The following is a 14,074-nucleotide window of genomic DNA, read 5'->3' on the forward strand; positions in this document are numbered from 1 at the left end:
GCACGAAGAAAGGGTCACGACAAGGCACAGAAACAGAACGAGGAAGGAGGGAGGGGGAGACGAGAAGGAGGAGGAGGAGGAGTGAGGTGGGGCAGGGAAACCATTTGGTGAGGCAATGGCCATGTGGCTGCAGTTGTTATCAGGCCTTTCATCACAGGTGGCTGGTGCACACGACACAGAGACAGATGCGTGCAAATCAAGCAAGCGGAAACGCGTGCAGACACGCATGCAGGCAATGCGACCTCATACCAGAGAGTGAAGAGCGAAGATGCCGAGGAGAGGAATGATCATCAGCGTGATGCCCGTGTTCTGTGCAGCGGAGAAGACCATGAACAGGCCTGTAATCACCTGCAAACCGCATGCAACTTGCAGGCCCTTGACAAACTGCAACCGAGCAGAGATAGGATTGTGTGTGTGTGTGTGTGTGTGTGTGTGTGTGTGTGTGTGTGTGTGTGTGTGTGTGTGTGTGTGTGTGTGTGTGAAGGGTGAAGGGTGAGAAGGGTGAGAAGGGTGAGAAGGGTGAGAAGGGTGAGATAGGTGAGAACCATCCAATCCAATCCAATCCAGCCGCATCACCTTCAAATCAAACACACGCACCAAAGCGAGGCGGCCGGAGACGGCGTTGCGTGGGGTCAGGCTCTTGATCATGTAGAAGAGCACAGCGCCCATGGCGATGAGGAAAAAGAAGGACAGCGTAGGCACGCCAGCCTTGTTGAAGTTCTGTTGCGCATCAGTCATGGCTGGCGATGGGGCTGGTGTTTGGGGTCTTTGTGTGAAGCAGCAGCAGCAGCAGTGGTTTGGAGAAGTGGTCTGTCTGTGTATGGATTGGTGGTCAGTGTCTTGCGACAAAATGGTGGATCGGCGATGGCGGTTTATGTTTCGCACAAGAACAAGAGGAAATTGAGTGCGCACTTGAACGCAGAGCCATCGATGACTCATCAGGGATGCAAAGAAGAGTGTTGAGTTTGCGTGAGGTGAGTGTGCGTGGCGGTTGTTGGTGGCTGTGCCCAGGTGCGAGTGTGCGAGGGAAAAGGGGGAAAGAGGGGAAGAGGGAAAGGAGAGAGGAAAGCTGTGCCTGTAGCGGGAGCCCCTGATTGAAGGTGGGAGCTTTAGAACGGCGGCTGGTAAACGGGAACAAACTCACTGTCGCAGTACGAGTAGTCGCCTGGCGTGTGTGTGTGTGTGTGTGTGTGTGTGTGTGTTGGAGGGGGAACAAGAGTGAGCGTGTCGAAAGGGGTCACGAAAAGGGCCCCAAAGTCAATCACACGACCCAAAACGGCAACGATCAGCCATGGCCCACACGCAAAGACACAAACACAAACACAAACAACAACAGACACAAGCACCAACACAAACAAAAAACAGCAGACACAAACGCAAAGCACCTGCCCACGCACACACACACACACTGTCTCCCTTTCGTACGCGTGCGCACCTCCGTTGATGGCACCGTCCATGGCGGGCTCTGCGTTGATACCGCGGGCGTTCAGCTTGCAGCGGAACTCGTGCAAGCGCGGGCCGGCCGAGGACACGTCAGTCACGTTCTTGGCAGACCACGCGCGCTCGGCAACAGCAGCGGCGCGCTGATGGAAGGGGGAGAAGGCGGAAGGCGGACGTGGTGCAGTCGTGGTCGTGCACGTTCATGAGTGAGTGCATGCGTGAGAGTGAGTTTCAACCAATGTGCGCAATATGCACACACACATACAACGCATGAACCCACACACACACACACACACACACACACACACACACACACACACACACACACACACACACACACACACACACACACAATGCAAGCAAGCAAGCAAGCAAGCAAGCAAGGTAGACGTACGGGCCAGAAACGGGCGATGAAGTTGGTGGCGTCGACGTACTCGGACCACATGCAAGCCTCAATCCCGCCAACAAGCCGGTCCTTGTCTGCAGTTGGCGGTGGCAGCAGGGCAGCGCAGTATTGTGATGTGAGGATGGAAGCAAACAAAAAAAAATGACAGCAAGACTTGGAGCAACAAGAAACAGCTTCACTCTTGTGTGTGTGTGTGTGTGCGTGTGTTCACTCTCTCGAAAATGCTTGGGCACCAGCCATTGCATCGCAACCCAATCGATGTCGTGTCATTCCCGGTCTCAGCCATCATCCTCTCGTCAACAAACCCATCCACTCTCCACCCCATCCACGCATGCATGCGCTCTGGCCGGGGGGCGGTTGACGTCACCTGCTTCGGGGGCGTCAAAGTCCGTGGGCTCGACCTTGTAGTAGTTGACCCAGTCCTGGCCGTACGAGATGTAGTTCAGGTAGAAGGGGGCGCTCAGCACGCTGTGGTACCCGGCCTGGTGGGCAAAAGCGAAGCCGCTGTGAGCAGGAAAAAGGAACCACAATCGGGCCTGTTGGCTCGCGACTCAGTGCTCTGCGATGCATGCCAAGCGAACCTTTGTGACGCGGGCCATTGTGTCGTTCCAGCCGTTGCCTTTCCACACCTCAACCACCTGGCGGTTCAAAGCCAACAGCAGTCGTGTGTGTGTTGTGTGTGTGAGTAGGTGAGTAAGTGTGTGTGTGTGTGTGTGTGTGTGTGTGTGTGTGTGTGTGTGTGTGAGTAGGTGAGTAGTGTGTGTGTGTGTGTGTGTGTGTGTGTGTGTGAAAGAGAGAGAGAGAGTAAGTGTGTGTGGGGGGGGGGGGTTGAGAGTGTGAGTGTGAGTGTGTGTGTGTGTGTGCGCGCGCGCGCATTCGCTTGAATGTTCACTTGTGAGTTTGAAATTCAACGGCGCACTGTATTTGCCCAATACAATACAACAGGCATGCCCAGCTCACGGTATCAGGGAGGATCTTGATGCCGTTGTCGAAAATCTCCTGCCAGCAGATGTAGCTCGAGCCCTGCTGGCCCAGGATGTTCAGCCTTGTGTATGAATGAATTTGTGTATGTGTGTATTTGTGTGTGTGTGTGCATGTATGCATGTGTGTGCGTGTGTGTGTGTGTGTGTCGTGTATGTGAGCGAGCTTCAAGTCGGCATAAGTGCAAAACTCAAACGAAGTCACAATATGCAAAACAGGCGGCTATATCTTGATCAAGCATAAGCAAACAAGAGCACGGGTGGCTCATGTGCGCGTACAGGTTGAGTTCGTAGTACTGCTCAAGCTCGGCGTAGGTGGAGATGTTTGGGTGGTTCTTCACCCACTTGCTGACCTGCGGGTTGCTCTCCCAGCAGCCAAAGCCAACCTCGTCGCCACCCTGGCAGCAGGCAAGAAAGGGTGTGAACAAAACATGTGTGTGTGTGTGTTTGTTTGTTGGTGTGTGTGTGTGTGTGATAAACACTTTGGTGGGCGATGATGAAAGCACGTTCCGAGCACAAATATGCCCAAGAGACAGAAAAGAGAGAGAGAGAGAGAGAGAGAGAGAGAGAGAAAGAGAGAGAGAAGAGAGAGTACGTGGTGTGTGCTTACCACGTGGACAAACTTGTCTGGGAAGACGTTCTTGATCTCAGCAAAGAACTTGGTGAGGAAGTCATAAGTGCTGTGGTGTTGGTGGCATGCACACACAGCCGCAAGCACGTGAGTGGATCGAAGGACAGTCTGTGCATGAGGTGTTTCGCAAGCAAAATCCAGCGTGCACACGCCACAGCAGGCATAAGCCAGAATCATCGCAGCAGGCATAAGCCAGCATCACCGCCTGACCTGTCGAGGGTAGGGTTGAGCGGGCCGGTGCCTGCGGGTTCGCCTTTCTTGTTGTAGCACTGCGTGACAAGGTCCGAGACGGTGTTGTAGCCTGCCCTGGCATGGCCCGGCGTATCAAACTCTACACGCGCAAGCAGTGTTGAGACGCAAGTTTGTGGGGGAGGAGGGTTAAGAGAATGAGCGAATCAGTGAAAGAGTGAGTGAGTGACAGAAGGGTACACACACACACACACACACACACACACACACACACACACACACACACACACACACACACACACACACGACGACGACGACGACGACGACGACGACGACGACGACGAGAGGAGAGAAAGCCCTAGCCGCTATAAATTGAGATGATCGACACGCCGTGTGATGTTGTGCCGTGCCGAGAAAAGGCTCCCATCTCAGTAAACGTTTACAGCAGCGCTCGATGTAGACATCCTGTGGTGTTACTTGGACTGCGAATGAATTCAGTTACGGCCTGCGATGGGATCAAATAAGACGGACTGACTCACGGCCATAATCCTCATCGTGAGGCCACGTTTACCGTGCTGAATTCTTGCGACAGTCTAAGTTTCACAGGTCTTAGAACGCAGTAAGGTGGGGCCTCGTAAGCTCCGCCTTTTCGACAGCGATACATGGGGGATGCCAGGTCCTGTTATCCGCAGGAGAGATACGGGTGCGGGTCCTACGCGAGGTAGTACTCGAGGAGCTCCTTGATGTCCGCCTGGGTGTACACGTGCGACGGCGAGAAGGCGCCGCTCTTGCTCATCTTCGGATATGTGAGCGACTCGTACGGGAACGACACGTCGTCCACAATGTGCCAGTGCAGCACTTCAGCACGAAAAAATGGGGGGGGGGGTGAGAAACACGAGTTGTGAACGAAACGTCAATGGTGTGTGAAACTTAGCATATGCACACGCACACGCACAAGCAAGCGAAAGAACGGACGGACAGACGGACGGATGGACGGACAGACGCATGGACGGACAGATGGATAGACGGACGGACAGACAGACGCATGAACAGCCAAACACACACAAACAAACAAACAAACAAACAAAAACAAACACAAACACACACACACAAATACACAAATACACAAACAAACAAACACACACACATACACAAACAAACACACACACACAAATACACAAACACACAAACACACAAACAAACAAACACACACACAAGCAAACACACAAACAAACAAACACACACACAAATACACAAACACACACACCTACACACAACATCAACCCCACCGTTCATCTTGGCGTATGCCATGGCATCAAGGTGCGCCTTGATCACGACAACTGGGTACCAGTGGCGAGAAGTGTCAATCATGGTGGCGCGGTAGCGGAAGCGTGGGGAATCGTTGACCTCTGTACCATTCACACCATCACGGGTCACAAGCTGGCTCAACGTCTCCATGCCGTGCATGGCACCAAACACCGTCTCGGCATTGATGATGACACCAGAGGACTATGGACAAAAGGAACCCACAGGTGGGAGGGGGGTGAGAAAGCCAAGCCACAAGGAAAGCCAGAAGTGACGACAGCGCGCGCACAAACGCATGGAGTCAGGATATGCCATGCAGGTTGTGTGATCGTCGTTCACACGAATTGTTTGGCATGAAAGCAATGGACCTCAGCCATGCCTCGGTTGGGGTGCCACACTTCACACACACACACACACACATACACACACACACACACACACACACTCTCTCTCTCTCTCTCTCTGTCCACTACGCACACACGCAAACACACACATATGCACAACACACTCACACACACACACACACACACCGAGACGGAGAGGGAGTACGACTCGTTCGTGTCCAGGGTCAGGGACTCGTTCTTGGAGGCGATGTTGACTTGGCACATGGTGAAGTCGCCGTTGGACACCATGAACGGGGTCATCAAAGTTTCATACCGCTGCCAGCACACCAAGAAAAAGAGGCGGGGGGTGATGCGGTGAGGACGAGGACACGGAACAAGCGGAGCGATCGCCACGGATGGATGGTCATGAAAGCACACGCATGGCGTCGCAGAACAATCCCGCACAGACACACAAACAAAGGTACACCATACATGCATATACGTGGACACACAGACACACACAAAGGTGCACGCGCATCAAACATGCATACAAGCACAAGGCTGCTCGCACATCAAACATACATACAAACACAAGGGTGCTCGCACATCAAACATACATACAAACACAAGGGTGCTCGCACATCAAACACACACACAGACACACACAAAGGTGCACGCACATCAAACATACATACAAACACAAGGGTGCTCGCACATCAAACACACACACATACACACACAAAGGTGCACGCACATCAAACATACATAAAAACACACCCACACACACACACCCACACACACACACACACACACACACACACACACACACACACACACACACACACACACACACACACACACACACACACACACACACACACACACACACACACACACACACACACACACACACACACACACACACACACACACACACACAAAATCGCAACTCACGCGGGCGGCGGCCAAGAAGATGTCGCTGGTGGAGGAGGAGTTGAAGAAGAAAGAGACGTCCAAGTGGTACACATCGCGTGTGGTGGCCATCTGCAGTGGCTGTGGCCAAACCGTCGCAGCGTGTGCGCCGGCAAGCCAGCACACCGCCGCAACCACAACAACACTGAACGCAACAGAGGCGCGTCCGTTCATCATCTTGGCGAGACTTGTTGTGTGCTTGGAGGAGGAGAGGAAACTGATTTCAGGCACGTCAGTCTGCCGATTCCTAATGGAAAATATTGGTGAACAATCGCCTCACAAACAACAGCCACAGAAACAAGGAACACCGATCGATCAAAAATGCAGTGGCGGTGCTCCAAGAACGCCGCCCTGGTGGTGGTGGTGGTGGTGATGATGATGGCTATGGTGGCGGCTATCCCACCTCTCTGCATGGCTCAAGCAGATGACATTGAGGGCGTGGTGGTGCTTGAGGATGACGGCTCGCTGCACATCAACAGCAGCAGCGTCGGCAAGGTGTACATTGACGGCGAAGATGTGGTGGCAGAATTGCAGGCAACGAGGAAGTTCATCGCCGCACTCACCTCAACCCCAGCGCAACACATCCAACTTGCCAACCCAGAGGTGACTGTGTTGTTCGATGGATCAGGCCTCGTCATGAGCGACAAGAAACTGGCCTCGTTCTCCTTCGGGTTCGTACCGTTCTTCAACAACAGTATCAACCTCGCCAACAACCAGCTCACCTCCATCGACTTTAACCAAATCACCCACGTCGGTGGTGGCATTGATCTCAGCCACAATCACCTCACCGTCATCGACTTTGGCAACATCACCAGCGTGAGCTCCATCTACCTCAACTACAACGACCTCACCTCCGTCAACTTTGGACAGATCGCCGGCGACGCTGGTGACATCAACCTCAGCCATAATGACCTCACCACCATTGACTTTGGACACATCACCAGCGTCAGGTCCATCTCCTTCGACAGCAACAAGTTCACGTCCATTGGCTTTGGGCAGATCATCAGCGTTGGCGGTGACATCGATCTCCACTATGACTACAACAATGTCCATCTCACCTCCGTCGACTTTGGCAACATCACAAGAGTGGGTGGCGACATTCTCCTCTTCACCAACGACCTCACCTCCGTCGACTTTGGCAAAATCGCTAGCGTGGGTGGCGATATCGACTTCAGAAACAACTATCACCTCACCTCTGTTGACTTTGGCCAGATCACCAACGTGGGCGGCAAAATCAGACTCACCAGCACCGACCTTACTTCCGTCGATTTTGGGCAGATCCTGAGCGTAGGCGGCGACATCGAAGTCTATCACACCTACACAAGCAACAACCTCATCTCCATCGACTTCGGCAACATCACCAGAGTGGATGGCAGCATCAAGCTCTACGACAACGACCTCACCTCCGTTGACTTTGGCCAGATCACCCATGTGATCTCAATTGACCTCCACAACAACCCTCTGACCTCGGTCGATTGTGCTAACGTAGGCTTCAGCGGCTGCCTCTGTGTTGATGCAGGCGTGACGCTCACCAACTGTCGTCGCCTGTGCACAAGCTCCAACTGCGCCCACTGACACCCAGTTCTGGAACTGCCACGCGACCATGCACAACCCCCTTGCCCGTCTGTGCTCTCATGTTTATTTCTGTTGTTATGCGACGTGAGACGCCACATCACCCGTTACCGCGTGGCTTAACTTCTTCTTCCATGCATGCTTCCTTGCGCGTTACTTGCCATTGCGTTTGTCGGCCGCCTTTACTTTTGTTGCCCTTTGATCGCTTTGGCCTGCTCGTCCCAGCTCGTGCCCCTCCACACTACACACCCCTGGCAATAATGTGACCACCCGTTATCGAACAGCGCTCCTTGCTTGTTATTGAGTTGAGTGGCTGTCCTGCTTCACTACGTCACAGCCCCTGATTGGTTCAATTCGCCGTGCTTGGCAATCGATCAGATGATCACTGTGACAACTTTTGCTGCTCCACACTGTCCTTTGGTTTTCGTTCATGGCTAGTGCCTGCACGTTCCCCCTTCCCTTCCTTCTTTCCTTCCTTCCTTACCTTCGTCGTCCTCGCTGACACATTCACACATTCACACATTCACACGCACACACACGCACGCAGGGAGGGTGTGCGCACCGTCTCTCCTCCCTTCTCCTCCCCTTCTCCCTTCCATCCTTCCTTCCATCCATCGTTGTCCATTTCCTTCTCCTGTGATGAACCACGCACAACCAACCAACCAACCAACCAACGACCACATGAATGACCCATCCATCGACAGGTGAGGGTGAGATTGAGTGCTCCCACTTCTTCCTCCCACTCCGTGCTCCTTCTCTTCACCTTCTTCTCCTTGCACACTGCGCACAGCAACAACCACCATCATCACCAACAACAACACCAGCAGCGCACGCTGTCATCGTGTACACACACACACACACACACACACACAACACACACACACACACAACACACACATGTGGACCACCATCCATCCATCCATGCACGGGTGGTTGGATCACAGCCAACACACCACTGCGTGTGGCACACACAAATGCACACACACACACACACACACACACACACACACACACACACACACACACACACACACACACACACACACACACACACACACACACACACGCACGCACGCACACACACACACACACACACACACACACACACACACACACGCACGCACACACTTGCTCACCGTTGTGTGGTGACAGAACAACTGCCATCGGCCACCGACATGCAGCGGCGGCCCTGAGAATGGATCATGCAACCTCTCAAACAGTGAGCAGTTGAGGGAGGGGGAAATGACATCAACCACCATCACAGCCAATGTGTGTGTGTGTGCATGGGGTTGTGTTCCTTCTCATTTTTTTTTCCTTCTTTCTCCTCCTCTCTGCCTGTGTTTCACGCTGCTCACTGCTGTTGCTTGCTTGTTTGTGGTGGTGCGTGTAGATGCATGTATTCCATCATCAGCAGCAGCAGCAGGTGCTGGCTGATGCGTGAGCCAGTGGGCAACTCCCACCAACCAACCCACAAATGACTACATGCTGACGGATGAAGTGATGATCGAACTGCATCACCCAGACATGTGTGTGTGTGTGTGTGTGTGTCGACGTGCATGTTCTCTTCTCCACCCACCCATACGCCATCATCACCACCTCTCATGTTCTTGTGTGTTTGCTCACATCCTTCCTATCCTCAACACCACTGTCACCACCCTCCTCCCTCCACGCTTGTTTTTCCTTCCTTTCGGCTGTCGCCACACAACAGGGCCCTTGAGCCAACAGCTGTCACCCCCACCCCCTCCTGCACCAACCACCACTGCTGTGGTGGGATGAACAGATGGGCGCTGCCATGTGATGACCATCCAGCCACCCTTGTGCGGTTGTGGAAACAGCAACACCAACTCACACCACAACACAAACAAGCAAGCGATGAGCAACGTGAGTGCATCACTGCACGTATGTGTGCATGCTGCGCACCGCACCAGTGTGCTGTGGTTGTGGTCGCTGTCTCTGCTGTTCCTGTCTCCCCTTGTTGTCCCACACCAACGTGTACATGTGTGTGGTGCGGCTGCCTGCTTTGCTCTGCTTAATGCGCTGTCTCATTCTTCGTTCTCACACACGACTGCCTGCACACCTGCACATTTTCCACCTTGCAGCCGCTGTTCGTCTTCCCCGCCTCTTTCTCGCCCTCCCTGACGGCCATCACAACAACAACAACAGCAGCAGCAGCCAACACACCCTCCACCGCCGATGCAGCAGCAGCAGAGGATGCACCACCACTTGCTGCTGAACACATCCCAGCCAACCAACCAACCAACCAACCCATCGTCCACTGCTGCGCCCGCTGCTGCTGGGAACAGGTGGCGACAGCACAAGTTGCATTTTCCGCTGGAAGCAGCAGCAAGCAGAGGTGAGGGCGAGAAGAAGAGGGGAAGGGAGAGGAGATGTGTGTTGGCTGGGTGGATGGATGGATGAGTGAGGTGAGGTGGGGGATGCTGGGTGAGTGTGATGTGGTGTGGTGTGGTGTGGTGTGGCTGGCTGGTGACAGAGCATGGTGGTGTGTGATGGTGTGAGGAAGAGGGATGGATGGAGGGATGGGGTGCAGCATGTCTTGTTCCTTCCCTTCTGTTTTTCTGCTTTCTCTCCCTTCCCTTTCTTCTTCACACACATGCATGCACAACATCAGCAGTGGCACCACCAGTGTGACTTCGCACATATCCATGGCCCCTCTTCCCTCCCACTCACTCACCATGCTGGTGCTCGCACACAAACACACTTACAGGCGATGCACACGCACAAGCAGCAGGATGAGGGAGATGTTGAGGATACTTGCCACGCGTGCCAGGTGCACTCGTCTCACATATGGTATGTGGGTGGTGATGAGTGGTTGGTTGGTTGTGTGATGGGGTGGGGTGGCGGTGATGGGATGTGGTGAAGTGAACAAGGGAAGAGGGGTTGATGGGGGATGATGGTCACATACACTAACACACGCACACGTGGTGCGTGCGATGTCAATCACTTCTTCTGCTGTGCTGACGTGATGGCTTGCTCTGTTCCTGTTGTGTTCTGTTCCCATCCACGTTCCCTGCAACCACACACACACACACACACACACATGCACAGGTGGTGAGGTACCAGCACACATCACTTGGAAGCGGGCTCGCATGCCGGCTGCTGCAGCTGCAACCACCGTGATTCGGCTGTCGCTGCTGTGTTCATGCAGTGTTCCCATATGTGAGCGAGGTGAGCCCATCATGCATGCTTTGGTTGGCACATGGTGGATGTGTTGCTGTTGCTGCTGTGGGTGTTTGCTGTTACTGCTGCTGCTGTGCCTGGTGTATCAGCGTAGCTGCGCCGCTCACATGCCATGTGTGTGTATGTGTATGCAGGGGGGGCGACTGCCTGAGGATCGTTGGAAGATGATGGGCGGTGCACACGTGATGGAATGGGAGGAGCAGCTGTGGACACACACACACGTCCATGGTCATGGTGGCCACATCCTATCACAGCGACGCAGTCAGTCGCAGATGTGTGTGTGTGTGTGTGTGTGTGTGTGCGTGTGTGTGTGTGAGGAGGAGGAGGAGGAAAGCAGAGGAGGGTCAGGAAGGTGAATACGCCTGCTGTGCTCACATGCCATGCCTGTGTCTTGTGTGTGATGATATCGTTGTGTCTTGTCGTTGTATGTTGGTTGCATGGGCACCAGGGCCACATCAGAGGAGGGGGAAGAAAGCCGCCATGAACGACACATCATCATCATCATCATCATCAACCTTCCCCATTTCGCTCTCCTTTCTCTCCTCTTCCACCTAAGCTCCGCTGTCATCGTCATCTCCATTGCCATCGACCACACAGCCGACATCACACGCCGGCCGACACAAGCCCCAATCTGGCGTGAGGCAGACATTGCACATGTCAGTCGCTCTCATGAAGAGGTGAGCAATGTGTGTGTGTGCGTGGTGGTGAGTGGGGACAACATGTATGTGTGTGATTGTGTGACAATGCGTGTGATTGGATGAGGCTGGCGTGTGGTTGATGATGCTTCGCCGTCAACCTCATCCGTCCCTGCATCCTCCCATCTTCTGTGCATGCACACACACGCTTCACAGCGTTGAGGAGGCACATGAAGCGGTGGAACCAACGAGGATGACGATGACGATGATGAAGGTGAGAGGGGCGACTGATATATATGTGTGTGTGTGGTTGACACGCTGTGCTTCCTTCTTCGCCTCCCACTTTCTTTGTCTGTTCTGTCCACTCATGTGTCTTTCTTCTCCCCCCTTTTTTTCGATTGACTTGGACACAGGCCCATGCATTCCATCTCCATCCAATCGACCAACCAAGCAGCCGAGCGAGCGAGCAAAGGACACGGCGCAGCAAGGGGCCGTTTGTTTTCACCGTTTCCACCAACACCACCAGCAGCAGCAACAGGTGATGGCTGGCTGCATTGTGGATGAACTGGCCCTCTGTCTCTCGTCCATCTCGTCCATCTCCTCCTCCTCCTCGTTGTCGTCGTTGGTCACCAACAGCAGCGGCTGCGGCCGTGGATGTGGAGGTGAGATGAATGGTGGTGGTTGTGGTGATGTGGGTGGCGTGTGATGTGTTGGGTGTGAACATCAGCATGTGCGGGGGTGTGTGATTGTGAGGTGTAGGTTGGATGTCGTTGGGTCTGTTGGTGGTGGCAATGGGTTTTGTTGTCGTTGACAGCCTGATTCTGTGACAACTCACCTCTTTCTCCACACGCACACGTACAGGGGGTGTAATGTGCGTCGATGTGCCGTTGCCTCGCATGACGATGACGATGATGGTGGTGAGTGACTTGTGGTGCATGTAGACAGCGCACGCACACGCATGTGCAAGTGTTGTGCTGCTTGTGCTGCTTGTGGTGGTGGTGGTGGCGGTGGTGAGAATGTGACATGTGCGTGCACAGGTGATGATGTGGGTGATGTGAAGGTAACAAAGGAGGTGGATGTGGTTTGTTTCTGCCATGCTGGCTCGCTGCGTGGTGTCATTCTTGCTGATTTGGTTCTTTGTGCTTGCGCATGTGTGCATGTGTGTGATTTTGCACAGGACGGTGGCCGATCTCTTCCCGAGTCCCCATGACACGACCAGGACGATACACGCACACACAAATGTGCTAGAAAAGAAGGCACGAGGTGAGACGCTGCCGCTGTGTGTGTGTGTGTGTGTGTGTGTGTGGTGTGGTGATGGGTGGTAGTACTCATTCGCACGCACGCGCATGTACACATGCACGCCAACACATCAGAGCAGTCATTGGCTGTGGGGTGGTTGCACTGACGTGTGTCTCACATGAATCAATCACACAACTCAAATGTGCGTGTGCGTGTGTGCGTGGCTGCAGGCGGAGGTGTGCGGGTTTCCCCAACCGATTTCCCTTCCTCCTTTCCCAACCAATCGCCTTTGCTCTGTGTCGTCATCATCATCAGCCTTCCCCATGTGATGTGGAGCTGTTGAGGCGTGATCGAGACTGCGGCCAACACAGGTATTTCAGCAGTGGTGGATATGGTGGATGTGGTGATGTGCCTGCTTGCTTGCTTCGTTGGGTGCTTGCTTCGTCGTTCTTGTGTAGGTGATGCACCCCACCCACAACATGATGCATGTTCCCATGCGTGGCCCCTTTTGTCCCACCTTTCCTGTCCTCACCACCACCGGTCATTGTTGTTCGTCTCTGGTTGGTTTCTCCTTGCCTCACAGGCATTCACGCAGGCAGGGCTGGCTCGCTGCTGCTGCTGGTGCTGCTGTGATGATGGCCGTGCATGTGCTTGTGCGCTGTGCACCGTGTTTGGGGCTGCACCGATGAGGACAAGGAAGGACACGGCCCGTGCCCACCATTCTTCCCCCCTTCGTCTTCTCTTTCTGCTCCATCAGCGATGACGATGGTGGCCGTGGCATGTGATTGGGGTTCCTTCTTCTGCTTCGCTGTGGCACATTGGCTGGCTGGCTGGCTGCATCAGGCACAGGTGAGGATGATCGTTGGCGGTTGATTGCTTGGTTGGTGGGCTGTGTTGTGTGGAGTGGTGGGAAGCAGGGGAAGGAGGGAAGTGACACGGCGATGGTGGTGGTGGTGATGGTGGTGCGACGTGGGAGTGCAGAGCGAAAGGAGGGAGAGGGAAGGGAAGTGATAGGAGGGCGATGATGTTGGTTGAGGGATGGGGAGTGCGTATGCACATGCACGTGATGTCATGTGGTGGTAATATCACATGACAATGACACATATATCAGCGGCTCATTCCTGTTGCTTGCACCTGTGTGATTGTGTGATTGTGAGCACGCCGACAGCGACACGCTGCACGAG

The 14,074-nt window shown here is 54.0% G+C and overlaps 4 protein-coding genes across 4 annotated transcripts in view; 2 read left to right on the forward strand and 2 right to left on the reverse strand.

The window, feature by feature from the left end:
• PTSG_11830 (uncharacterized protein) overlaps positions 1 to 883 on the reverse strand; it is a gene marked incomplete at its 3' end in the record, with an annotated part of 1,413 nt that extends 530 nt beyond the window's left edge. Inside the window, exons 1-2 of the mRNA XM_004997999.1 lie at positions 598 to 883; positions 250 to 384 (exon numbers count right to left, since the gene is read on the reverse strand). Of these exons, the coding sequence (XP_004998056.1) occupies positions 250 to 384; positions 598 to 738 (276 nt within the window). The 5' untranslated portion in view covers positions 739 to 883. The remainder of the gene's footprint in view (positions 1 to 249; positions 385 to 597) is intronic.
• Positions 884 to 1,109: 226 nt separating this feature from the next.
• PTSG_11831 (uncharacterized protein) lies at positions 1,110 to 6,423 on the reverse strand (the record flags this gene model as incomplete). Its single annotated transcript, XM_004998000.1, has 14 exons — positions 1,110 to 1,165; positions 1,436 to 1,583; positions 1,835 to 1,920; positions 2,214 to 2,328; positions 2,428 to 2,484; positions 2,807 to 2,891; positions 3,106 to 3,224; positions 3,437 to 3,506; positions 3,668 to 3,788; positions 4,263 to 4,285; positions 4,363 to 4,504; positions 4,936 to 5,155; positions 5,482 to 5,610; positions 6,229 to 6,423. The coding sequence occupies 14 exons, from the start codon at positions 6,421 to 6,423 to the stop codon at positions 1,110 to 1,112; spliced, it is 1,566 nt and encodes a 521-aa protein (XP_004998057.1).
• A 114-nt stretch (positions 6,424 to 6,537) lies between these two features.
• On the forward strand, positions 6,538 to 9,034 carry PTSG_02068 (uncharacterized protein). The gene is made up of 2 exons (XM_004998001.1): positions 6,538 to 8,522; positions 8,971 to 9,034. Exon 1 carries the CDS (start codon positions 6,568 to 6,570, stop codon positions 7,819 to 7,821), a length of 1,254 nt encoding a protein of 417 aa, XP_004998058.1. The 5' UTR covers positions 6,538 to 6,567; the 3' UTR covers positions 7,822 to 8,522; positions 8,971 to 9,034.
• A 656-nt stretch (positions 9,035 to 9,690) lies between these two features.
• PTSG_02069 (uncharacterized protein) lies at positions 9,691 to 12,861 on the forward strand (the record flags this gene model as incomplete). Its single annotated transcript, XM_004998002.1, has 6 exons — positions 9,691 to 9,699; positions 9,918 to 10,171; positions 11,573 to 11,693; positions 12,178 to 12,313; positions 12,513 to 12,568; positions 12,829 to 12,861. 6 exons carry the CDS (start codon positions 9,691 to 9,693, stop codon positions 12,859 to 12,861), a joined length of 609 nt encoding a protein of 202 aa, XP_004998059.1.
• Positions 12,862 to 14,074: the final 1,213 nt, after the last annotated feature.

The sequence above is a fragment of the Salpingoeca rosetta genome (assembly GCF_000188695.1).
Source record: "Salpingoeca rosetta unplaced genomic scaffold supercont1.3, whole genome shotgun sequence".
Lineage (NCBI taxonomy): Eukaryota > Choanoflagellata > Craspedida > Salpingoecidae > Salpingoeca > Salpingoeca rosetta.